Genomic DNA, 26,782 nt, shown 5'->3' on the forward strand with positions numbered 1-26,782 from the left:
CTCCCCTTCCTCCTCGCTCCTAATCTTCCCTGTAATGCCCGCGACCCCGGACACCACAAGAAACTGTCCACAAAATAAACTCAAGCCATGGCTAGGAAAAAGCCGGCCGAATTCCGTATAACCCTAAGGCAAATGGCCACAATTCCCATCAACCCCGGCACTCCCGCCCCGGAAGGACAGCGCTGGAACAGAGGGAACTTCCTGCTGCTGTTATGAATATCCTCCTAGACATTTCTTCAGCGCTCAAGTGGAACTGTGGCCGTTTGGGGGCAGCATCGCCCCACAAATGTGCACAACTCCGCTCCTCCCCCGCCCTTTCATGTTCGGAAAAAAAGCGTTCCTCAGAGTCAAAACAAAACTTCCTTCTTCACCCAGGCTGGGCTGTTTTAGTGAGGCCTTGCAGCTCCCACTTCTGTCTTTAAACTCTTGGTATATTTGAAAGGATCAGTAGTGAAAAATTACTCAGAAGCGACATTCAGGGTAGGAAGATTCTTTGTTAAACTGGGCAAACGGGATTCTTGCTAAAGATGGCCAAAGACTGAACAATTGTAGGGATAGCAACTGGACATATTATAGTGACCATTTCACAATATATACAAATACTGAATAATTACGATGTATACCTGAAACTAATGTAATGTTATATGTCAATTATACCTCAATAAAAAAAAAATAAATCTGAAAAAAAGTCAGCTAGATACTTCGCTAGAATAATTCCAAGAATAAATTCACATAATAATCTTGTCAAGGGTATGCTATGTCCTGTGCAACGTTAAAAGAGAAAAAAAGTTGTATTACACTCTTAGGAATTTTTCTGTAAGGAAATAATGAAAAGAGAGGACAAAGCATAAAGCATATGTGTTCATAAACTTTTTAAAATATCAGGGTAAAAAGTGGCCTATACTATATAATTTTGAGGATGCAAATTAATTGCCACTAAACAGTCTTGATTTTTGCCAGTCTTGATCCTGAAAGAGTTGTTGAGAAGACCTGGTGAGGAAATCAGCCACACAATGAGTAACGCAAAGGAAAGGAGGGATCAAGAACAACATTTAATGAAAGAGTAATTCTCCTTGCCTATCTGATGATGAGGACAATGACAGCAAGAATATTTTTAATGTAGGTTTCTTTTTTTTTTAATATATTTTTTTAACATTTATTTATTTTTGAGACAGAGAGAGAGAGCATGAACAGGGGAGGGTCAGAGAAAGAGGGAGACATAGAATCTGAAACAGGCTCCAGGCTCTGAGCTGTCAGCACAGAGCCCAACCCGGGGCTCAAACCCACGGACTGCGAGATCATGACCTGAGCTGAAGTCTGAGGCTTCACCAACTGAGCCTCCAAGGCGCCCCAATGTAGGTTTCTTTGATTACTAGTTGGCTTGTAAGTTTTCTTTCCTATGTCCCTCCCCCACCCCATTGTGCCATATCTGCTGTAAGGCTTGTTTTAACTCTGCGTTTTGTGTTTTTTTTTTTTTTTTTTTATTAAAGTAGTCTCAAGATGCTGAGTGTGTAAATGTTGAAAAGTCAGACAACATAAATAAGAAGGTAAACATAATCCCCCACTCCACTACCCAGAAATTATCACCAGTATTTTTGTGTATCATCTTATATAACCAGTAGTTTTTTTTTTCAAAGGTAGTATTTCCCCATTCATTAAATGTTGTTCTTGATCCCTCCTTTCCTTTGCGTTACTCATTGTGTGGCTGATTTCCTCACCAGGTCTTCTCAACAACTCTTTCAGGATCAAGACTGGCAAAAATCAAGACTGTTTAGTGGCAATTAATTTGCATCCTCAAAATTATATAGTATAGGCCACTTTTTACCCTGATATTTTAAAAAGTTTATGAACACATATGCTTTATGCTTTGTCCTCTCTTTTCATTATTTCCTTACAGAAAAATTCCTAAGAGTGTAATACAACTTTTTTTCTCTTTTAACGTTGCACAGGACATAGCATACCCTTGACAAGATTATTATGTGAATTTATTCTTGGAATTATTCTAGCGAAGTATCTAGCTGACTTTTTTTCAGATTTATTTTTTTTTTATTGAGGTATAATTGACATATAACATTACATTAGTTTCAGGTATACATCGTAATTATTCAGTATTTGTATATATTGTGAAATGGTCACTATAATATGTCCAGTTGCTATCCCTACAATTGTTCAGTCTTTGGCCATCTTTAGCAAGAATCCCGTTTGCCCAGTTTAACAAAGAATCTTCCTACCCTGAATGTCGCTTCTGAGTAATTTTTCACTACTGATCCTTTCAAATATACCAAGAGTTTAAAGACAGAAGTGGGAGCTGCAAGGCCTCACTAAAACAGCCCAGCCTGGGTGAAGAAGGAAGTTTTGTTTTGACTCTGAGGAACGCTTTTTTTCCGAACATGAAAGGGCGGGGGAGGAGCGGAGTTGTGCACATTTGTGGGGCGATGCTGCCCCCAAACGGCCACAGTTCCACTTGAGCGCTGAAGAAATGTCTAGGAGGATATTCATAACAGCAGCAGGAAGTTCCCTCTGTTCCAGCGCTGTCCTTCCGGGGCGGGAGTGCCGGGGTTGATGGGAATTGTGGCCATTTGCCTTAGGGTTATACGGAATTCGGCCGGCTTTTTCCTAGCCATGGCTTGAGTTTATTTTGTGGACAGTTTCTTGTGGTGTCCGGGGTCGCGGGCATTACAGGGAAGATTAGGAGCGAGGAGGAAGGGGAGGGGGGAGGAGGGGGGAGGGGGGAAGGGAAGGAGGGGGAGGGAAGGGGGAGGGGAGGGGGAGGGGGAGGGGAGGGGGAGGGGGAAGGGCAGGAGGGGAGGGGGAGGGGAAAGGGCAGGAGGGGGCAGGAGGGGGCAGGAGGGGGGAGGAGGGGGAGGAGAGGGGGGAGGGGAAGGAGGAAGATGTTAGTCCTTGGACTCACTCTAAGAGTTATCTGGAGAAGTGATTCCCAAAGCCAGGTGTGTCGTCTGTGCCTTCAAACTATTTGGTGGAAAGTTTCTGCCATTCCTTTACTTTGTGAGTCGGGGCCTGGGTGCTTGAGTGGGAGAAAGGGAAAGCCAACTAGCCCTGGAACCCTTTTGAGGGCGTCGTCTGTCTGTCCGTCCACCCATCTATCCATTCGTTCATAAAACAAATATTCACTGAACACCCATTAAGCGCCAGGCACAGTTTTAGACCCTGGGGATCCAAAGACCCTTAAAAACAGGAGGGCCCTGTTCTCAGGGACCATTCCTTCTAGTGAGTGGAGACAGAAAATAAAGAAACAAATTACCGAGTTAATTTCAGATAGTGATAAGTGACAGTAAAACGGGGTGATATGACAGAAAGAAATGCGGTGGATGCGTACCCACTTTTACTGGGTGGTCAGATTTGGCTTCTTCAAGGAAATGACAGTTGAGGACATTAGGAGTGGTCTTGTGTGGCTTTGATGACATGGATAAGGATTAAAAGCTTCTTGGTTTTATATTGATTCATGCCTTGTTGATACAGAGGCTTAGATTAACACAAAATGGAGGTATGTTTGCTGCTTCGTTCGCTGCAGTAGTTCCTAGACTCTCAAAAACTATCATCAGAATAGAAAATTCTGATGGAAGTGCTGGCACTAGAGCGTGGACAACAAAAGCTGCTGGGTTAGGGCCTTGATCCTACCTCAGGATCCCCTCAGTTTTTCTGGGTCTGGAGGAAAGAGGGGAGATGGAAAGCTGCAGATCCATGAGTGTCTGAGGCTCTCCCCTTTGTAGCTGTGAGGTACACAGTGAAGGGGAATTATAAAAATAGGCCTTCAGAAAGAATGGCCACAGTGAGATCCAGAGTTTGTCCAAATATCCTGAGGGCCTCTGCCTGAGAAAATTGGATCTGAGGCAAAGGAACTTGTAAGCAGACAAAGCAAAGTGAATGGCCTGAGTAGGTGGGGGTGGGGGTGAGACTGGTTGCTTTAGTGTGAGAGAGATACTGAAAAGAGTACCTGATGCCCTATCAGGGGGCACCTACTCACTTGGGTTGGGTGGGAATATCAAGGACACCAGCTGGTTTAGGTCAGGGTAGCAGCAAGCCTTTGCCCTGTTGTGTTGGATGGTGGGCGGCAGGTGACTGTGATCTTTAATTCTTTCCACAGTCAGCACCTGCCTTTTCTCCCAATCCAGGCCATGAGAGGATTCGTCGTCTGTGTTCTAAGTACTGAGATTTAGGATTCTCCATATTCTGCATATAATCTAGCTACATTATTTTGGGACAGAATTCCTTGTAGAGACAGGGGAAAAGGGAGGTTAGAGGAGGACCAAATGTCTGCCATGGTATGTTTTGGTCAAAAACAACAACCACAACAACAATACTAATTGCCTGCAGCCATTACGGGTTTACCATGTGCTGGGCCCCATGCCAAGGGCCTTCTCCATATTCCCTCCTTTAATCTTCACAGTAACATGGAAACACTGGTACTCTATTTCCATTTTATATATGAGGAAACTAAGGCTTAGTTTCGGTGGCCTACCTGAGATTAAGCAAATACAGCCATGGTTTCAGTCCAGCTTTGCCTCTAGTCCAGTTTTTCTGAAAGTGGGGTCCCCAGAACAACAGCATCAGCATCACCTGGGCATGTGTTAGAAATGCAAGTCATCAGGCCCTGCCCCAGACCTACTGAATCAGAAACTCTGGGGTTGGGGCCCAGCCATCTGTGGTTTAAAACGCCTTCCAGGTGATCCTGATGCACATTTGTAAAATGCTGTAGATGCTGGATGACTAAACTACTATTAAAGTTGTTGGTTTCTTTGACATGTGGGACTGCTTGCCAGGAAGCTACCTGTCCACTATGTAAGATGTTTGGGGTGTGTTCCTTATATTTATGGGAACTCAGGATAAGGAGAAAACAAGTTGTATCTGACCAGTGATTGGGGTGGGGGTGGGAGGGGGCTTTGTTGAATGTAGAGGGAGCCCAGGCATCTCCATGGCCCTTTTTATTTTCCTGAACTTCGTGGAAAAGTTGACGAGTAACATGTGCACCTGGAGGAGGTAGTATACCTGCAGCATATCCTTATCTGGGGCCGGATGGCACAGGGGTGTGGGATGCCACTCCTTAAATCCCCAGCCCTCCTGGCCAGAGTGTTTCTAAAAATTTTAATTTTGTAGGTTCCAGCATTTTAAGGCCTCTGTAGAACATGTGGCAGCTACCAGTATCCCAAATGATATATGCTCTTGTAGTCACCACCACCGGTAATTGCCAGCTATTAAATTATCCTCACTGAGGTTCAGTGGCTACACGAATCTCTGCTTTGGGGAGGGCTGATGGGAAGGGCGACTAGGAGGCGCGGTGCTATGTGGAGCTCAAGGAAGAGGGAAACTACAGGAAACTCAGGCTGGTCATCAGCTGTTACTCGTCAACTTCTCCCTGAAGTTCAGGAAAATAAGAAGGGCCATGGAGATGGCTGGCCACCTCTGTAGCTCATGGCAGTACAGACAGACAGAAGCATCTGTGTAATTCTCCGTGCTCCATGCCAGGGGCTCAAAGGGGAGGATTCAGAACTGTTGTGGAATGTCCAGCCTCTCTGGTAAGTGGAATTCAGGTAAAAGGAAGGCAGAGTATCCATCTGGTGGTGGAATGAAGGAGGACATTGTCTGGTGTACTACATGGAGGCAGAGGATAGACTGAACAGTAGTGATGTGATCCTAGATTCAATCTTCTACCCCTTGGGGAACAGGTGGGGAAGCCTGTCCCTCTACCTGTGGACCCAGATACCTGGCTTCAGTATAGGTGCATGGTGGAGGGGGCATGGGGAGACACTTTTGCAGGCTGCTTTGCAGCCACAACTTCTGATTCCTTGGGAAATTGGGTAGACAATGAATCAAATGGCCTGTGGCCTCCCTTGAGTTTTCATGGGTCTGATACACTGTATGTAGAGTTTGCTTATAGGCCCGAGTTTCAGTTTATTTCAGTCAGTATTTCCACCCTCCCCTGCATCTGATTTGCTATCAGCAAAGAAGATTTGAGGGAGGCCCCATCTGGAAGAAAAATCCGTGTGTGTGTGTGTGTGTGTGTGTGTGTATGTTCATGTATATGTATATCTATGTGCACATATAATATAGAACATATATAATACATAACATATAACATAATGTGTAATATAATTAATATATAATACGACATGCTATATTTTATATGTGTGTATAAATACGTGTGTGTGTGTATGTATGTATGTAAAACAAGAGAATTTATGTGTTTGTCTGGGTTAGAAGAAGAAGTTTCAATTTGGGGAAAGGGTATAAAGTCCCACTCTCTGACATGCTTACACTAGCAATACTTGGATATGTCTTCCTCTTCTAGTTGTAGCATGGTTCTTAGTCTCTCAATACTGGCATTGGGGTCTCAAAGGAAGCACTCTGTAAGATCTGTAAATAGTCATACAGCAGTTTGGACCAAGCAGGCCAGCAGGGCTTTGAAACCTGTTCATAAGCCAGTCCCTGCTTATCTCCCATTGGTATAAGATGGTGGGGCTTACTGGTTTCCCTTTCCATCCTCTGAATGCCCTTTCTGACCTCTCACTTTCAGATTTGGGTCAAATTGCCTAATTGTGTGAGCTCTTTCTCTATGAGCAAAACTCAAAGTGCAGTTTTGCATAAGCCAGGTGAAGTGTGCTCTATCCCATCATGTCTTAGGCCCATCTGTGCTTCTTCAGCACAACTGAGGAAGTAAGTGTAAACACGGGTAACTTATTTCCTCATTCAGGCCTATTCATACCACCCTCTCAAGCAAAAGCAAACCTGTATTCACAGGCCGAAAGGCCAGCAAAAGCTACAGTTTTCTGACTGGATCATAAAGAATGAACATTGTCTGATCTTGAACACCCAGTGTCACTATTTAAACTAAAACACCTTTCCACAAGATATTTAGTCCACATCTTCAAACTACTTATTTTTTTCATGCCCCCATCCCTACCCACCCTTCGGTTTCACAACTTATATTCTCTCTTCAAACCTCCAACACTGCCTCTCCCAGCCTCACTCTTAGCTGATGACCTCCCTTTCTAATTCACTGGGAACATTGCGTAAGAGTTAACCCGAATGAACAAGTCCAAAATTGAACTCCCCCATCTTCCCCTATGAACCTTCTTCAGCTGCAGTATTTTCCATCGCAGGATAATGGCAACTCTATTCATTCAGCTGTTGTGCCATAGACTTGAGAGTGGTCCTTCACTATGCTGCTATACTCACCCCTCATTTTCAACGGGTCAGGAAATCCTGTGAGCTCTTTTTGCAAAATATGTCCAGAATCTGAGCACTTCTCATCACCTCCACTGCTAACATCCTGTTACAAGCCGCCATCAGTTTTTCCCCCTAGCTTATTGGAATTGTTTCCTGACTTCTTTCTCTGCTTCACCCTCCTGCCCACCACCCCCCTCCAAACTGCCCCGCTGATAATCAATCTAGCAGCCAGAATAATGCTATTAAAACATATAATTGGATCATATCGTGCCTCTGCTTAAAACCAAGAGCTTTCATTTCGTTCATGGTAAGTTAAGAGTCCTTATAATTGCCTACAAGGCCATATGTGATTTGTCCACTAGTTACCTCTTTTACCTTGTCTCGTAGTACTCTCCTCTTCTCTCATTCCCCTTTGGCCACAGTGACCTTCTTGCTCCTAAAGGAAAGGCTTTGGCACCATCTGTTCTCTCAGCCTGGAACATTCTTCCCCCCAGATGTCTGCATGACCGCTTCCCTCATCTCTTTTATGTCTTTGATTAAATGTCATCTTTCAGTGTGGCTTACCCCTAAACATCTATTCCAAATCCCCCTCCCCACCACACGTACAAGTCCCATTTATCTTGTCTTATTTTGTTCTCTCTTGAATGCATTTTGTTCTTTCAACACATTATGTAATTTACTTCCTTATTATGAGTGTTTGCATGTCTCTGCTCCCTAGAAGGCAAGCTCTTCAAACCCAGGGTTTTTGTTGTTGTTGTTTGGTATGTGTGTCCAATTCTTCACTAATTTGTCTCAGTAGAGACTGGCATATAGGAGGTGCTCAACAAATATTTGCTGAATGAATAAATATATATTACCAACATCCTCCATGTTTACCCAATTTTTTAATCCAGTGAAGAATGATAGGGAGGTGCTAATGTCCCCCACAAAAATTTGTTTCCCTCAATTTCCCCTTATGGTTGTGCCATCATCGACAAACTCCCAAGACAAAGAAAATATTTCTAACACATATAACAGGCAAAGGGTAAATAACCTTAAGGAACAAAAACCGACGATAAATAGCACACCAAACAACAAAACAAGCAAGCGAAGGAAACACATTAGGGCACCCATGAATAAATGGACACTGTTCTCAAACAATTTGGTAGTGCTCGTGAGGGTAAGGAAACAAACAACTTTTGCTCAGCTGTGCTTACACTGAGAGTGTACACTGAGAGAAAGTATCTCCATGAGCGGTCATCGTCGTATCTGGTGTTAGGACAATGTTGAAGAGGAAGTTCACTCATTATACAGTAACCTCCCTAGGATGACTCATGGGAGAAACTTGTCTCCAGGAAAAGCATTGGTTACTCCTGTGCAGTCATTCAGGTTTGACCTCAGGGATGCTGTGACTCCTGCTGGTGGTCACCTTTCCCTCTTTCCATTTAGGCAGCTCAAAAACATAGATCCACATCTCTGGCAAGCTGTCAGTAAATGTGTAGAACTTATGGCATGTGCTTTGCATTCAAGTCAGTCATCTGATTAGACTTCCACATCTCGATTTGGCCTTGATTTCCTCACCCAACATATTTATTAAAACTTTGATTTTCTTCTGTATTGATGTATTTCTGTAAGCTGTGTTATTCCTCAGCTCAAAGCCTGCCAATGGCTTCTGATCTCACCCAGAGTAAAAGCCCAGTCCTCAGCCTGTAAAGACTCTACCGGATTTAATTCCTGGCTAACTCTCTGGCCACTCTCCTTCACTCACTCTGCGCTAGTCAAACTGGAATCAGCTTCTACTTTTAATAAAATCTTCTGTTTCTCAGGTGATTGAGCTATGTGATACACGACCACAGCCATAGACTTGTTTGTTTGTTTAAAAACACAGCTTTTGAGGACAAGGTATGATGGCTCTCTAAGTCTGCTTACCCCTTGTGCATGCCAACATTTGGATAAAGCATATCTATCAATCATATCCACAAATACTATGTATGTCGCTACACTTTGCACCAGAAGCGTCGCTGGTGTACCTGTCTGGTCAATGCCAAATTCTTGTTCTACAGCTCACCGTCTGGGAAGAAATATACAGTCACCAGCCACCGCTGAGACCATTGGATTGGTGGTGACAACTACCTTCCATCTTAGTGCATCCATCTTGCCTGCCAGATAAAGCAGCTCTGAGCCTATTTACTGGGGTCTTTCTAGAAAACAGCACTCATCATCCTAATGGTCATTTGTCTCTGGCTTTCTCTATCCATGGGAACCCACCAAACTTCCAAGGCTGCCTTCTCCAGACTATCCAGTATGACTGTCCCCTCCCTACTGGGATTATTTCACACAGCCTGCACTGCTAACCCAGGATGGGGAAGTGGAATATGAAATACAAGAGAGGCTAGACTTTCCGTGGCACTGTGGCACCTCCAAGCCTTCTTCACCTAGAAGGATCCTGTCAAAGGGACTGATCCCCAGAGCCACTTGGAAAGTGCTCTGTTTAGGTCAAAACATTCTAACAAGTGAACCCTTGGAGATCCAGTCCTCTGGTATCTGTGGTATGGGGTTTCATCAATGTGGAGGTGTACAGGGAAGCCAATGGGACACAAATAGTTTGAGGGTCATGAATGAGGGTCATGAACCTGATGGTTCAGGGTCAAGGACCAGAAGGCTTCTCTTTCTCGCTTCCTTTCACCTCAGGGAGTGGCCTCAGGCAATGCCTCTGGAGCCAGTTCACTCAGTCTCCTCTGACCAGCACTGCCAGCCCTTTGTTCCAGATCTTGTTCTTGTGTTTAACCCACCATATAGACTTGACATGCTCACCAGAGAAAACTTGGAAAGCTGAGGAAAGTTACCACAATGAATTTAAAAATCAACCATAATTCTACAACCAATAATCACTCTTAGTTCTGAATTTATTCCCCTGGTCTCTTTTCTATGGGAGTATGGTAATGTGGCATATAAACTACTACCATGAGATTCAGTGGTGTCCCTTGCTGCATTCCAGACATTGCTGAGCATGTGTGATGACCTGCAGAAATGGCCTTCCTGCCCCCTGCCCACACACCCCATCCTTCATGAAAAACGATGCTCAACCTCAACATGAGTCAGACAATAATATATATATATATATATATATATATATATATATATATATATATATATATATATATTAATTTTTTACTTAAATTCTGGTTAGTGAACATACGGTGTAATATTAATTTCGAGTGTCCAATATTGTGTGATTGAACACTTCCATACAACACCCAGTGCTCATCACAACCTGTGCCCTCCTTAATCCCCATCACCTATTTAACCCATCCCTCCACTCACCTCCCTTCTGGTAACCATCAGTTTGTTCTCTCTAGTTAAGAGTCTGTTTCTTGGTTAGGCAATAAAATAATTTTACTCACAGCGAGATAGCATTTCTTTTCTATCAGAGGACTATTTGATTTAGGGACAGAAAAGGATACTAGGAAATGACATCCTAAGGAAGAAAGAACCAGGAAGCCCAGTTTGGCCCCCTAATAGCACTATGGCTGTTTGAGGGGAGTGGTGATATCCCTTACTCAGGTTTGTCTCCTGGCCCAGTTCCCATAGGATAGACACTGAATCCAATGAGGGGCTGAGACTAAAAACTGAAAGAGTTGTTTCTATAAGAGTGAGGAAGCAGTGAAAATCACTCAGCACAGGCCAAATGGCTCCCTTTCATGGTGGGTGATCACCATATGCAACTGGTGGGCCTGTGGTCAGAACAAAGGATGCTCCTGTGCCGCCAGGCACCACAGGAGCCACTCTCAGAGAAATGTGCTGGGGATACTTGGGTCCAGAGCCCTGGGATCTTTTGTAGATGTGGCTGAATAAAAACAGGGTTAACACCAGGGCAGCCAAACAGGCTCATCACCGGTCTCATCCCTGCCTCTTCTCTGGATGCTCCAGAACTCCACTGAGCTCTGCATCAACATATTCAGCAGCCCCGGCTAGGGTGTGTGATGGCCACCAAGGTCATCACCAGGCTTGGACATGGGACAGGCTTAATGGCATATTCTGACATATGACTCCGTACTCCACCCAGGAATGGAATGGAATGGAATGGAATGGAATGGAATGACAAAGGAGATCTGAAATATGGGCATGGGAAAGGCTTCAGAGGACTCTGTGAAGAATTGATCCAAGTTCTAAATGACCAAATTGTTGCGATCAATTAGGGGGTAAAGAAAAACAACTGAAATAAAAACATTTTCCACATTGCTAGCTGAGAAAATTTAGAGATGGGGCTTGGATTATCAAGTGTTAATAACATTAAAAACTGTTTTATGTTTCTATAAAAATGTCCTGTGGTTATAAGAAAGCAAAAAAGAAAGAAGGAGCAGAGGGAGAGGAGAGGAGAGGAGAGAGGCAGGAAGGAGGGAGAGAGAAACAGAGAGACAGAGACACGCAGAGAATAAAGACAAAGGAAGGAAAGAAGGGGAAGAGACAAAAGTGACTATGCATAGAGACCAGCCATGGGCTTAGTTCATGTTTCTTCTTGAAACCCAGGGCTGCTGCCTCTAACGCCCAAAGTCCTGATGATAACATTCTGGTATTGTGCTTGCTTAGTGAAGCTTTCAGAGCTTCCCTTGAGGAAAAGTTATGACCCACTGCAGCAACACGGACATGACTGGGGTCTATGCCCAACCAATGTGACAGCCCTAGTTCAACATAGCACCAGGAAGTTGCAGCTGAAGCCATAAGTACCATGACTAACTTATGCCTATTTCTCCCCTCATTGCCCCAGGCCTCCCTCTCCCTTAGCAGATGTGGGACAAAGGAACCCTTGCCGAAAATAATCTCAGAGCCTCAGTCTGAGCTATGTCTGGAAAGCCCATAGCATTCTGAATGATCTAGAATTTACTGAGCATTTACTAGGCTCCAAGGCCTTGTGCTAAGAGCTCACATGTCCACTTATTGCATAATGCCATCGTTAAAATAACCAAGCGAGGCAAGTGTGGCTATAACTTCCACTTTTGAAGTGAGGAAACCAAGGCTCAGTAAGCTCCAGAAACCTGCGTAAGGTCACAAAGATAATAAAATTCAAGTGTCTCTCAAATAAAAGATGACATACTTTGCTTTAACTATAAATCATCACGTCCCGGAGACTGAAGAGGAGAGGAAGTGATTTTAAGTCTGGCCTGATTTCAAATCACTTTGAATTACCCTTGCTTGGTGTGCCTAGGGAGGCCTTCTCTCTTAAACATCTACACACACACACACACACACACACACAAAAAAAACAAAAAAAAAACAAAAACAAAAACAAAAAAAAACAAAACACCCCAACTGGTGTGGCACAGTCTGAGTCCCATATGATCCAGACTCAGCAGTTAACAGAATGATTATTTCCTTACCCTTACTCATGAACAACATTAAATCAAAATTCCCAGAATTTTCTTGGAAACTCACTGCATCAGAAGCTTCCTTCCAACCTTAGCCCAAAATGTGTTCACTTCAGTTGTGCAGATTCCACCATCCCCCAAAGATAGCTTAGCACCCTTCTCTGTCTTCCCATAATTCCCTGGATGTATTTTCATTGATCCATTCATCCAACAAATAATCACGGAACTCCTCTGAAAGGGGAACACTTTTGCACTGTTAGTGGGAATGCAAACTGATGCAGCCACTCTGGAGAACAGTAGGAGGTTCCTCAACATATTAAAAATAGAACTACCCTATGACCCAGCAATTACACTACTAGGTATTTATCCAAAGGATACAAAAAATGCTGATTTGAAGGGGCACATGCACCGCAATGTTTAGAGCAGCGCTATCAACTATACCCAAATTATGGAAAGAGCCAAATGCCCATCGACTGATGGATGGATACAGAAGATGTGGTATAGATATACAATAGAATATTACTCGGTGATCAAAACGCACGGAATCTTGCCATTTGCAACAGCGTGGGTGGAACTAGAGTGTATTATGCTAAGCAAAATAAGTCAGAGAAAGACAACTATCATGTGATTTCACTCATATGTGGAATTAAAACAACAACAACAACAACGACAACAACAACAACAGGGGCACCTGGGTGGCTCAGTCGGTTAAGCGTCTGACTTTGGCTGGGGTCATGATCTCACAGTCTGTGGGTTCGAGCCCCGAGCCCCGAGCCCCGTGTCGGGCTCTGTGCTGACAGCTCAGAGCCTGGAGCCTGCTTCGGGTTCTGTGTGTCCCTCTCTCTCTGCCCCTCTCCCGCTTGCACTCTGTCTCTTCTCTCTCTCTCAAAAATAAACACTTTCAAAAATAAAAAAAAAAAACAGATGAACATAGGGGAAGGGAAGGAAAAATAAGATAAAAACAGAGAGGGAGACAAACCATAAGAAACTCTTAAATACAGAGAACAAACTGAGAGTTGCTGGAGGGGAAGTGGGTAGGGGGATGGGCTAAATGGGTGATGGGCATTAAGGAGGGCACTTGTTGGGATGAGCACTGGGTGTTATATGTAAGTGATGAAACACTAAATTCTACTCCTGAAACCAGTACTACACTATAGTTAACTAACTTGGATTAAAATTTTAAAAAATCATGGAAATTCTCTAATATATGCCAGCCACTATATTACTCCTTGGAATCTCTATCATTCCAATTATTACTATCTCTTTTTTAATGCTACCTTTTTTTAATGATCAGGTTATTTTTTAAAATTTTTTAACGTTTATTCATTTTTTGAGAGACAGAAAGAGACAGAGCACGAGCAGGGGAAGGGCAAAGAGAGGGGGAGACACAGAATCCGAGGCAGGCTCCAGGCTATCAGCACAGAGTTGGATGCGGGGCCCGAACCCACGACCCGTGAGATCATGGCCCGAGCTGAAGCCAGACGCTCAACCGACTGAGCCACCCAGGCGCCCCAATGATCAGTTTTAATGTAACAATATCTCTCACTAGGATGAGTGCCTTGTAAGAAGGTACTGTGCATTATCCATTATTATATACCTCGGGCTTAGCCACATATGGGCACATCTCTGAGTAGGTTATCAACAAATATTGGAGATTGAACGGAAAATTTCATGAGGTATATACTACATGTAAGACATTAGGAACACAAAAGGGAGATAAAACAAAACCTAAATGGAATGCAAACCCCACTAAGGGCAAAGACATGATGCCACGTTGAAGGTGGGATACCAAGAAGGGAAGCTCTCATAATACCGACAAACACCCTTTGCAAAATAAACCCAGCCAGGGTCTGCACACTCAGATAAGCATACATCTTAGGTAGGATGGCAAAATAGCATCCATCCCTATAATGGGAGCCCTCTATTCTCAGTCTCCAGTCTGCTTTATGGGGCACAGTCTGCCTATCATACTGTATGTAACACAATCCCCTGACACACCAGGGACAGTAGAAGTGAGAAGTAAAAGAGTATGAATATGAAAGTCATTCCTTTTAGGAATAGATACCTTATACTGCGACTCACTGGACTGTCTTGCCTGTCTCTCAAAGTATTAGAAGTTCTGAATCCCCAAAACCTACCCAGGAGAAGTGTTGCCACTCCAGACCTACATGCTTCCTAACTATGCATAGGTCTGAAGGGCCGGCTTTGCCTGCCAGTTGCCCTAGAGTTTGCAGATTTTACCTGTGAATTCTGTTGACGGGACCCACCCCATATTCTGCAGGTTCCATACTGGCATGGCCAGAGGCTCAACAAGCCAAGTACTGACACCAGCTTTTGGGCGGGGAAAATGGTTTTGTTGCAGGGCGCCAAGCAAGGAGACAGGAGAACATTTCTCATATCCGCCTCCCTGAAGGGTTGGGGTTGGGTGTATTTAAGGATAAGGGGTCAGGATGTCAAGGGGTCTGTAGGGTTGAATGGAATATGCTGACTGCACATAGGGGCATGTGCATTCAGGAATCATGCTTCTTCATGGGACACATGTTCAGAAAATGGTGGCCTAAGCATGATGAACGGGAGAGATCATGGAGTGTGTCATCACAGAGGTTACTTTCATTCACTCTTGGCCCCTTCCACACAGCTGCAAGAATTCTTCCCGGTTTGCTTCCATCTTAGCTAGTCTCCTAGGTGGTTGGTCAACTTCTGCAAAACAGGTTCATAACTCAAATGAGCCAGCGTTTCTTTAGGGTAGAATGATCAAATATTTGTCGACGTGTCAGTTTCACTTTTAATTTGTCACTTTTTTTTTTCTAGACAAGGAACCTGAATTGTGTCATGGTCCCTGGTATAGTATTCATGGATCATGAGGGCCTTCTGACTTCCAGGTGTGCTGAAGGTGGCAATAGGGAGTAGCCCTTCCTTTCTTTATACAGCTACTGATTAATGGCAAGCAAAAGTATAGTTTTCATAAATTGGGCAGCTCTCCTAAATTAGGTTTCATACTACATCATTGATGTCAGAATAACTCTACAAGTTAAGTGTTTTTCTTCCCATTTAATATTTGTAAAAAGAGAAAGAGGGAGAGAGACCTCTGTTTTTGTACAAAAACAGTAGATGGAGGGTTAAGACTTGAATTTAAGGTCTAAGTTTATCGCTAGTTGGTATTATGGATGTTAAATGGTGTTTCTTGAGTTTTCCTTCCTGAGAAGCAAATCTATTCGTCAGTTACAAAAGAGCAGTAGCTGGGGTCCATGGCCAGCCTGGCATCATTATTTTATCACAGCACCCCTGGCGACACTAGAGCTACTTTTGATAGTAAGGGGGCAGGATGGAGGTGAGATTGTGGACATGACACAAAGCTGAGAGGGATTTATGGAGACTAGTGAATGGCCCTGCCTTTCTTTCAGTAAGGGAGAGGTATTTGGTGGTATCAGTTGTGGTGGTATCATGATGTCAACCCTTCCTGGCCACTGGACCCCAAGACAGAGCAAGATTTTCAGGGACTTGTGAGGCTCTACATCAAAAGGAACACAGTGCATTGTGTCACCTGTGTCAGATGTAACAACTGTGTCAGATGGCCAGAATGGCATCTTAAGGGACTGTTGTACTTCCTCCTGACCACAAAACAGTCCTGGAATATATGATCACCACACTCACATGCAACAGCTTCAGCAAGATGGCGCAAGCCATCTCCTAGACCTGGCCGCTGTTACATTTTGTAAATCAGGCTTTCTGTTTTCATGGAATACTCTCACATGATTTCTGACCATAGCCCCAGTTGTTTTTCCTCCCAGCTTTTAGTCACAAAGTTTCAAGGCCAATCGAATTTGCTTCCCTGTCTATAGTCCAATAGCTAAACAGTCCATAAGAACCACACCCCTGAATACCATCTGCCTATTTTACTGCTCGATTTGTGCTTAATATCTCACCGACCTCACTGCCCCAGGACACCCTACCTCATACAAATTATAGCTTCTAGCCTGTCTGAGTGAATTGGACGCTGTCACTTTTTTTTTTTTTTGACATTTACTTTGTCACATGTTACAATATATTTATTATACATGTTGCATGGATGCTTGGCAATAAATAATGTGTATTATATAATTGTTGGGTTTGGGGCTCAGGATTTATCCATTCAGTCAAGTTTGTTCACATCTTCAAAACTTCTAAATTCTTATTAAGTTGTTGGCTGTTTGAGCAGTCAATTGCTGAGAGACGTGTTTTGTTGTTGTTTTTTTTTTTAACTGGATTTGCCCATACCTACTTTCAATTCTTTCAATTTTTGCTGTATGTATTTTGGGGCTATGTTACAATGAGGTTTCTGGGACAAGTTCCAATTTGGGATGGCATCCCGGGGTCATTGTTGCACTCCCTCCTGACCATAGAACACACCCTGCGGACGCAATCACTCAAGATGTCATCTCTAACACCCTGTTTCTGCATGAAACACACTCTCCATAAGATGGCCACAAGCCAACCTCTGTAGGTATCATGAACCACACCTGTCACAGAAAACACTTGTATTTTCCAGATTTTACATTTTCATAGTAGACTAACTTACATGGTTTCAGACCATAGTCCTATTTTTCATCCCAAATTTTAATGACCATTTTCGAGGTCCCTCAAGTTTGTCTTCCCATATAGTCTGACAGCCACCAAGACCATGTGATCCATATTTTAAGGAGGATCTACATGACTTTACCGCCTGCAAATAGCAGCACTCACCCTTGCCAATGACAAACATATTTGATAATGGAAGATGCCTTCCTTACATGTAAGATTCCTTCTGCCACCCTATGGCTCCCTAGCTCCAGCAATTCTAGGTTTCATTTTCTCCCCCCTCCCCACTTTATCCCTGGCATTACAGATACTTCAGCACCTTAGTCAGGACTGGTGATGCCTTTGGCTCCATCCGTGGCATGTCCACATTACCTGCCAAAGGTCAACTCAGTGGTGCGCTTCCAGAAAAGAATCATCCCAGTTGAACTTTCATCTCCAATTTTCTTGCCCCACACCAAAGGGCCTTTCTTCGATACGGTTCTGAAAGTCCATCAACTCTCCCCTTTTATGAACTGTCTTTTGTTACTGGCCCACTCCTCTTTCCCTTATTTCAATAGCCGCTACCTTGAGTCCATCTGAAACCATAGGTGTGAGTGCAAAGGCCAATGCTTATTTTGATATTTCTGCCTGGCCTGGCAATGGGAAAGACTCTGGGTGACAGTTACATCTCCTGCTGTTTGCGGGTACAGAGCATTTGGCTTTTCCAATCTTGTGAGTTCCCCGGTTTCTGGTCTCTGCAAGTATCTAAGGCTGTGAATACTTGAGCGGCGAGAAGTTAAGTTCCCCGATGTAAAAAAAAAAAAAAAAAAAAAAAAAAAAAAAAAAAAAAAAAAAAAAAAAAAAAAAAAAAGTAAAATAATCCTAACAAACTGTGCCTATACTATACATCATAATAACTTTTCTGTTTTATAAATAAAAGGCAATTAATCTGCCCAAAACATTAGATAAAGCAAATTACCTAAATGCTTCCTCAGGTAAAAGGCCAGTTGTGTTTCCTAAAATTCTATTCATATTCACTTGTTATGCACATATTTGGCCATCATCTTGAGTCTAACCCTCCATTTTACTGTTGTCTATTGACCTCCTGGTCAGACCTCCACATTCACAAACATTCAGCATCCATGTGTGTGACCCATCTTACAGTTGAACCTCTGGGTTAAACACAGACTGCTATTCTTGCAGAATCATGTCCTCTAGTTTTAGCTGTTCCCTGAGAATGTCCCTCCATCTCCCTGTTAGAGTGGTCTGCCCTTTCCTGTGAGCTGCTATGCAGGACTTCTAAGACATTCTTCTCAAGACAAGACTTTAACACATTCCCTCTTGCTCTCAGCTGCCTTCTCATGCTTCATAGACAAAACAGGAAGCTTCTGGAAGGAACACCTCAATCTCCTGTTTTTACTACCTGTCTTCATTCAGTTTCTCTGGAGATACCTAGCTCACCCTCCAGGGAAGTCTTTTGTATAAGGCCAATTCCCCAGCACATGTAAGTCTTTCTAAACCTAAAATAATAATTTAAAAAGCCCCTGAGGTTCTTCAAAACATTAAAAATACAATTACCACATGATCCAGTAATTTCACTTCTGGGTATAAATCCAAAAGAAGTGAAAGCATCATCCCAAAGTGACATTTTCACATCCATGCTCATAGCAACATTACTCACAATAGCCAAAAGGTGGAAGCAACCCAAATACTCATGGATGGGTGAATGGATAAACCAAATGTGGTATATACATACAATGGAATATTATTCAGTCTTAAAAACAAAGGAAATACTGTCGCATGGCAACAACATGGGCAAACCTTGAGGACTTTATACTAAGTGAAATGAGCCAGTCACAAAAAAGACAAATACTATATGATTGCACTTATATGAGGTATCTAAGGTAGTCACATTCTTAGAAACAGAAAGTAGTATAGTGCTTGCCAGGGGCTGGGGGGCAGGGGAAATGGGAAGTTGTTGCTTTAACGGGCTGTAGCATTTCCATTTTGCAAGAGGGGCTAGTTCTGTTGCACAGAAGTGCGGATATACTTAATTAACCCTATTGAACTGTATACTTAGAAATGGTTAAGAGGGTAAATTTTTCTGTTGTGTGTACTTCACCACAACTTTGAAAAGTCCCTGGACCTCATGTCTCTTTCTAGCTTTAACTCTTTGGAAGAACTTTCTATGGTCATTGTCATCTCTTCTTTAACTCCCACTCCCTTCTCAACCCACTACCATCTGACTTCTGCCCTGACCATTCCACTAAAAACTGTTCCTGCTAAGGTTGTCAATGACCTCTCAATATTTGTGGGCTTAGTGTACTCAACCCAGGGTGTTGGATACTATTCATTTCTTCCTGGAGGTTCTCTCACCCATTTGCTTTTGTGAGACTCTCCTTTGGTTCTTTGCTGATGTCTCACTGACGACTCTCTCTCCCTCTCTCTCTCTTTTACTCTTTTATTTCCCCTGCCTTTTTCTTCTTCATAAATTGTTCTTTCTTTGGCCTGCCGCTCTTTGTGTCTTTACAGCTCTTCATAGTTTCCTCTGAACGGCTCAATTAAACCTAAAGAAACAGCTATATGATTTATATCTCTGATCACATTCCTCTCTAACTACTCAATTCTATCTGAATGTCCCATAGGCTCTTCAAACTCAACTCCTCAAATTAAGCTCATCATCCCTTCTCTTGTGTTTTTTAGCTCAATGCATGCATTCCCAACTCCCGTTTTGAAATCTGGGACTCACACTGGAATCCTGATTCTTCTTTATCCCCCATACCCAATTAGTCCATAAGTTCTACTGATTCTATTTCCCTTGTTAAGTCTCAGAATCCGTCTTAACTGTTATTGCCTTTGCTTAAGGGTCCATCATCCTGTGCGTTTAGTTTGTTCTTTGTGCCTGCAAAATTGCCTTCTTCAAAGTTATCTTCCACATTTTCTTTTAATGATCTTCTTAGAACTTATTTTTCCTCACGAGACTGTCTATTTAAAGATATTTATTAGCCTACCATTCCTTTTGGTTAAAGTCTGAAATCCTTAATATTCAGCATTGAAAAGCCAACTTTTCCCTTAAGATTATAAATGACTACTCTTTTACTGCAGCTTTTTTTTTTTTTTTTTTTTTTTTTTTTTTTTTTTTTTTTTTTTTTTTTTTTACATTTGCGATAAAGTCCTGTTGGTTTTAGTTCTTAAGTTCCTTTTCACATGCAATTCTCTCTCCCTGTCGTGTCCTTCCTTGCCTGTTTGGCCTCCTTTGCTGGTTGCCCTTTATGATTCAGTGTATTTATCCTCTATTTCTGTTCCACATTCATAAAGGTATTTCTTGACAACTACTTTAGATTCCCTCTCACTGTATGTACTTCTTCCAAAACAGGGACTAACTTCTTTATCCCTTCATTCTATTCCCTAGCACCATGCTTGTTTGTAATTTACTCCCAAGGTGGAGTATTGGAGGTGTGTGTGCTCTATGGGTGTATGCACCTGCTTGCACAAAAGGAGAGTGTGAATCCAAATCTCTGCTGGTCACTCAGCGCGTTGGGCACGCGAAAGCTTTAACTCAGGCTTTTCGCTTGATCACCAGTGATATTAATGAGCGTTCAGCTACCTGAGACCCCCTCAAGCATCTCAGACTGTGCAACAAAGCCACACCCTTTTGAGCCCGGGCAGCACATCGGAGGCGGGGCCAGTGACTCCGCCTCCACCCTCCTCCAGGCGAGGGAGATTGCATGCAGGCACAGCCGGAAGAGAGCCAGTCTGGCCCGGCCCTCCTTTTCCAACCAACTGCAGAAAGAGCACACATATAGTCATTTCCGGGAAACGGGTGCTTGCTCTGTGTGTGCAACATGGAGGCGACTGGTGTGACTGCTGAGCCGGTGAGACGCTGCTCTGGGGTGGGTGGGGAATTCGAGCCGGGTCGAGCATTGAACATGACTCCCCTCTTATTTTTCCCTTCCCAGGTTTCCGGGGAACTGGTGTCTGTGGCACATGCTCTTTCTCTCCCAGCTGAGTCTTATGGCAACGATGTGAGTATGACTCACCCCCAGCTTCCACTCACCCAACTACCCTGGGATGTCTGCAGGGCCTAACACGAAAATTGTAACCCCCTGACCTGATATCTTCTGTGAACCCTCTCCTTGCCGGCCAGAGACCACACTTTTTTATTAATTCTAATCTTTTTGATCCACAAACACATGCCAAATGCCAATGGAAATTGTTCCCAAACTTTGCTGCAATAGTACCACCTGAGAAGCTTTTATATGTTCTGTTGTCCAGGTCGCAATATATACCAATTAAATGAAAATATTTGGGAGGGGGATAAGATTGTGGAATCACTAATTTTTAAAGTTCCTGAGTGATAATCTTATGCAGTAAAAGGGCACTGACTTATGGTGTGTCTAGTTTAGATTCTTACAGAGAAAGCACATGATATTTTTGAGATACAAGACACCTGGACATGAAAATATAGTAACACTCAAATAAAAATATCACTGATGTATACTAGATTAGGATATAAGATCTAAAGGAGTTTAGCCCAAAAGAAACCCCTTAAAACTGAGACAGTAGAGGTCTTAAGACTTCACTAAGAAAGTGAATCTCTAGCTGGATCCTCAAAGTATAGATGGATAAAGTACATGGGTTGGCAGTTGGGAAAAGGACCTGGTGTAAGGTGTGGAGGCAAAAATGCAAGTGGCTCTTCTGGGTTCAGTGAAACAGATCCATCTAGCTGGAGTGGGAGATTTTAATGGAACAGGTGGTGGGTACTTGGTAAGGCTTATTTATAACCTAGCTGGCTTCACAATACTGATTCATTTTTAAGTGTTATAGGATGGGGAATTGGCTATCTGATAAGCACAAATGATATTTATAACATGCTACACTATTAAAAGTGAAGAATATTTCACTTCCATTATCTTACTTTGTACTCCCAACAACTCAGTATTGTATGTGAGTATATTATTTCAGTCAGTTTTACAGTGCTTTAACTCAGTCCTGAGAAGGCAATTTATCTACCACTATATGTAGTCTCCTATGCTTTCACTAGCTGCTGGGAAAAGAGCCAGTGGCTTTTGCTGTTGATTAGACTCTGTAGGTAGCTTCTTTTGGTAGGTAGTTTCCTTCATAAGGACAAAAGTTTTATACTGTCCAGACCCATTAGTTCAGTTTTTATCCTTTGACAGTAACACCACATTTGGTAGTGTTATTGAGCATTAACTAGACCTCTACAGACATCCTTAATTTGTTCTCTAGTAGCAGGATTTGGAGATTCTGACCTGGCATTCATTCTTCACTCCTTTGCAGCCTGATATTGAGATGGCTTGGGCCATGAAAGCAATGCAGCATGCCGAAGTCTACTACAAGGTGAGTTGTCTGTCTTCATTATTAAGCAGAATTAAACATGTAATTGTAGTGTATGGTTCTTTGCTAATGACTGTGCTCAGCAAGTTAAGCATTTGTATTTTGGAGATCATTTTTATTACTGTAAGATCTTATCCACAGAAAACAGGGGGGTGGAAGTGAATTTTGTTTTGACAATGAGGACTTGCATTTCTTTGCCCAGTTTTCTGCTGCTAACTGGCAAAAGAATTCTTAGCCCATAGTAAGCAGTTAATAAATGTTTGATGACTGAATGAACAATTCATAGAGGGCATTATTCAGGCAGTACTAGGACCAAAAAGTTTTAAATGGTGTAAAGGACTGTATTAGATCATGGCCATTGAAAACTATGTCATGATTTCAACTGGGACCTAGTCTGTCTGTACTTCCTAATAAAGTCTTCTGCCCTTAGAACCATAAGGATTTTCTGGGGAAGGAGGAAAGAAGTGTAGCAAATTAGAGATTAGCATCTGTATGTTGTCTTATGTCTGGCAGCTCATTTCATCAGTTGACCCACAGTTCCTGAAACTCACCAAAGTGGATGACCAAATCTATTCTGAGTTTCGAAAAAATTTTGAGAAACTCAGGATAGATGTGTTGGACCCAGAAGAGCTCAAATCAGAATCAGCTAAAGAGGTAAGATTTCTCTGTCTTAAATATTACCTATAATCTGACCAACAGTTATTGCTTGTAAATACATTTTTATACATTTAAACTTTTTCCTGTCTGTTTTAAGGAAATATGTAAAGAACCAGGGCTTTTATGTAGTTATAATCAACTAATAAGTAAGTTATAAAACAAAATAAACATTTTCCTGGTTTATGAGTTTTTCATGTTCACTGGATCTCTTTTTCTTTTTTCTTTCTTTCTTTCTTTCTTTCTTTCTTTCTTTCTTTCTTTCACATTTCATCCCTTTCTACCCAGCCTTTTCAGGGGAGGAGAAACAAATTTACTTATGTTAGTAGTTTAGCCAGAAGGCTTGGATGGACGATTGGCAAATAGGGTACAGAGAGGTGTTGAATTATCTGGATTTAAGTTCACATTATTGTGGGCCATGGGTAATTGTAAAACTTAGGTTTCACATTACTTACCTGATTATCTTATACTTTTACAGTGTGCTAAAACTATTATAGTGGGGGAAATATTTCCCTGAGGGTAGGTCCTTGTCTTATGAAAAATGTAAACATTTAACTCTTAGCGGGTTGTTACTGATCTTTGGAAAATTGCCTCTAGCGAATGGACTTCTTTCTTAAAATTTAACTTTGTGAATTTGTGCCACATTCCTGCCACCTTGGTCTCATTTGTGCTTCAGTGGAGATGAATAGCTATTTTGGGCTGAGTTAACAATAACTTAAAAGCAAAACAATATGTTTAAGAAATCAAATTTTAGGGGTGCCTGGGTGGCTCAGTGGGTTAAGCATCTGTCTTCGGCACAGGTCATGATCTTACAGTTCATGAATTCGGGTTTGTGAACTTGAGCCCTGTAGCAGGCTTTGTGCTGACAGCTTGGCACCTGGAGCCTGCTTCAGATTCTGTGTCTCCCTCTCTCTCTGCCCCTCCCCCACTTGTGCTCTGTCTCTCTCAAAACATAAAATTAAAAAAAAAAATTAAATCAAATTTTAATTCTGTAGTCAAGGATTTAAATATTTTTGTCAAGTTAAAATATTGTTCGTGTTGGGAAATACCAGTCTAAAGACAATAGTTAGCACAGAAACTCAATGCTAGTGAAACTAGAAATCAGCTCAGTCATAGTCTCTTTCCCTATGGCTATTTTCCTTACTGAGCAAGTGGAATCCCTTTCCCTGGCCTGACTTCACCAGCCTCCTGCATTTGTCATCTAGGGCATCTTTTTTGCCTTTATAGAAGTGGAGGCCATTTTGCTTGAAGTTTGATGGAATTGTAGAAGACTTCAACTATGGTACTTTGCTGCGACTGGATTGTTCTCAGGGCTACACTGAGGAAAACACCATCTTTGGTGAGATTCTTGCCTCTATAATTGTTTCTGTATAAAGAAAGTGAGGGATCTGGTTTTACCAAAGAATTAATGACATGAATAATTTGGGGATCATTTTATTTGTTATATATTTAAAGATCATGTTACTGTTTGTTGAGTGACTGAGATAAGATAGTTGAGTATTTTCTGCCTCATTTAACAAGATTAGAATTCCACATCTCTCAAGTTTATGACTGTTCTGGAATACTTTGAATGTTAGTTCAGCTTTTTTGGTAGATTTCCAGTAGGTTTAGAGAAGTAACTGTGACTATGACCAATAATCAATTCTATTCACCTTTCAGCCCCCAGGATACAATTTTTTGCCATTGAAATTGCTCGGAACCGGGAAGGCTATAACAAAGCAGTTTACATCAGTGTTCATGACAAAGAAGTAGAGAAAGAAGGCAACCATGGAAGAGAGAAAGCTGACAGTGGAAGAGCAGAAGAGAAAGGAGCCAAAAGAGAAGGAGAAAAAGTGAAAACCAACAAAGGAGAAGAAAAAGAGAAAGAAGCCAACAAAGAAATCAACAAGAGTAGTGAAACAGCTATGTAAGCTAGACAAGGAATAGCCCCCTAGAAGCTGTGACTCAACTAAGTCTATAGATACCAGGATACTGGCCGCACAGACCCCTGTGGTTAAATATATGTCATTGCACAATTGAAAGACATGCAGAAGGACATCTTTCTAGCCTAATAATCAAGAGCTACTTTGGTTGTTCTCTTGTATGAACTGGCTTAAAGACTATAAGTGGGGTCTCAGTTGATTGTTGCTTGGTATAGTATTTCATAGTTCTCACCACTGGTCAAGTAAGAAATTTTATAAATAAATTTCTTTTGGTTCTTATGACTATATCTGTGATTGACTTTTAAAAGATATTTCAAATTATTTGACACTTCAGATTTTTTTCAAGTATATAACCTCTTTATCGTGTCATATAAAATGATTTATGCCTGTTTTTAAATGCTTATCATTGTTTCCTATAGTGAACGTTTCTCAAACCTGTTAAGTTGTATATGACTTTTTTTAAAGTTTATTTATTTTGAGAGAGAGAGAGACAGAGTGCTCACTTACATGAGTGAGGGAGGGGCAGAGAGAGAGAGAGAAAGAGAACCCCAAGCAGGCTCCACTGTCCGCGTGGAGCCTAGTATGGGGCTTAATCACATGAACATAAGATTATGACCTGAGCAGAAATCAAGAGCTAGACTCTTAACCTACTGAGCCACTCAGGTGCCCTGTATATGGTTTGGGGATTAGAAGTTCGTATATAAGAGTTGACTCTTGGTATTTAAGTATAGCTTTCTTATTTTCTTTGATATATCTCACAAAATATTTGATAAATATTCTATGGTGATAAAAGCAGGGGCCTGAGCCTAACAGACTAGTGAATGTGGCCCAGTTCACATAAGAGGACTGGACCTGCTTCAGTACCTGCTTCTCTTCTGGTACCCAAGTTGTTACCTGAAAGCTAGCTCAAAATAATAATTAATATAAAGCCTGGTAGAGTGACTTCCCTTTTATAATGCTAAGAACAATAACATACATTTATACACTATATATAAATGTAAAAATGAACATTTTTAAATATTTTGTCAGACTCAAAAAATAGACCAGTTGATTTTATATAGATTGGGAAGGGGGTTTCTTCTCATCTAATGACTTTTAAGAGTGCATGTTTCAGTTATCTTTATATATGTATAAAGTTTGTGCATGTCCCCATAGACCTACTGACCTTGATGCCAAAACTATTTAGAGGAAGCCACAATGTTTACAGTACAAACAGTAAATAAATACTTTTAAAACTAACCACAGCATGATCATTGAAGAAAGGATTTATCAGAGCAAAGAAGTGGGGAAAATGAGGCTTTTTCCCCCCAGTGGACATAGAAGAAAAATAAAAGTTAAACTTAATTGATAAATTCTTTTCTAGGCAAGAGCTGAACTAGAGATACATACAGCTAGTAGCAACAGTCGTGCATGAAGCACATAGGTTTCTCTATGAATTCTCTTTAGCCAATTCTTAAAAATATTTAAAACATCTGTTTAGACTTCATTTTATGAGAAATATGTTTTTAAATGGGTAGGAGAGTGTTAAATACTTCATACTAGACAGACTTTTTGAAATTAAGAACTTTTTTGCTATATTGACTTTCTCTAGTTCATTCATTCTTTTTTTTAATTTTTAAAAAAATTTTTGTTAACGTTTTTATTTATTTTTGAGACAGACAGAGCATGAATGGGGGAGGGGCAGAGAGAGAGGGAGACACAGAATCGGAAGCAGGCTCCAGGCTCTGAGCCATCAGCCCAGAGCCCGACGCGGGGCTCGAACTCACAGACTGTGCGATTGTG

General features: G+C 42.0%; 1 protein-coding gene across 2 annotated transcripts; it reads left to right on the plus strand.

Annotated features, from left to right (window-relative positions):
- Window positions 1-20,880: 20,880 nt before the first annotated feature.
- On the plus strand, window positions 20,881-26,296 carry PBDC1 (polysaccharide biosynthesis domain containing 1). Of its 2 annotated transcripts, XM_007085000.3 has the most exons (6): window positions 20,881-20,941; window positions 21,026-21,091; window positions 22,368-22,427; window positions 22,938-23,078; window positions 24,306-24,417; window positions 24,738-26,293. In XM_007085000.3, exons 1-6 carry the CDS (start codon window positions 20,912-20,914, stop codon window positions 24,986-24,988), a joined length of 660 nt encoding a protein of 219 aa, XP_007085062.1. In that variant the 5' UTR covers window positions 20,881-20,911; the 3' UTR covers window positions 24,989-26,293. The 2 variants fall into 2 exon arrangements, with proteins under 2 accessions (XP_007085062.1, XP_015394302.1); XM_015538816.2 differs by lacking the exon at window positions 20,881-20,941 and having other exon boundaries at window positions 22,317-22,427; window positions 24,738-26,296.
- The last annotated feature ends 486 nt before the right edge of the window (window positions 26,297-26,782 follow it).

The sequence above is a fragment of the Panthera tigris genome, chromosome X, assembly GCF_018350195.1.
Source record: "Panthera tigris isolate Pti1 chromosome X, P.tigris_Pti1_mat1.1, whole genome shotgun sequence".
NCBI classification, from domain to species: Eukaryota; Metazoa; Chordata; class Mammalia; order Carnivora; family Felidae; genus Panthera; species Panthera tigris.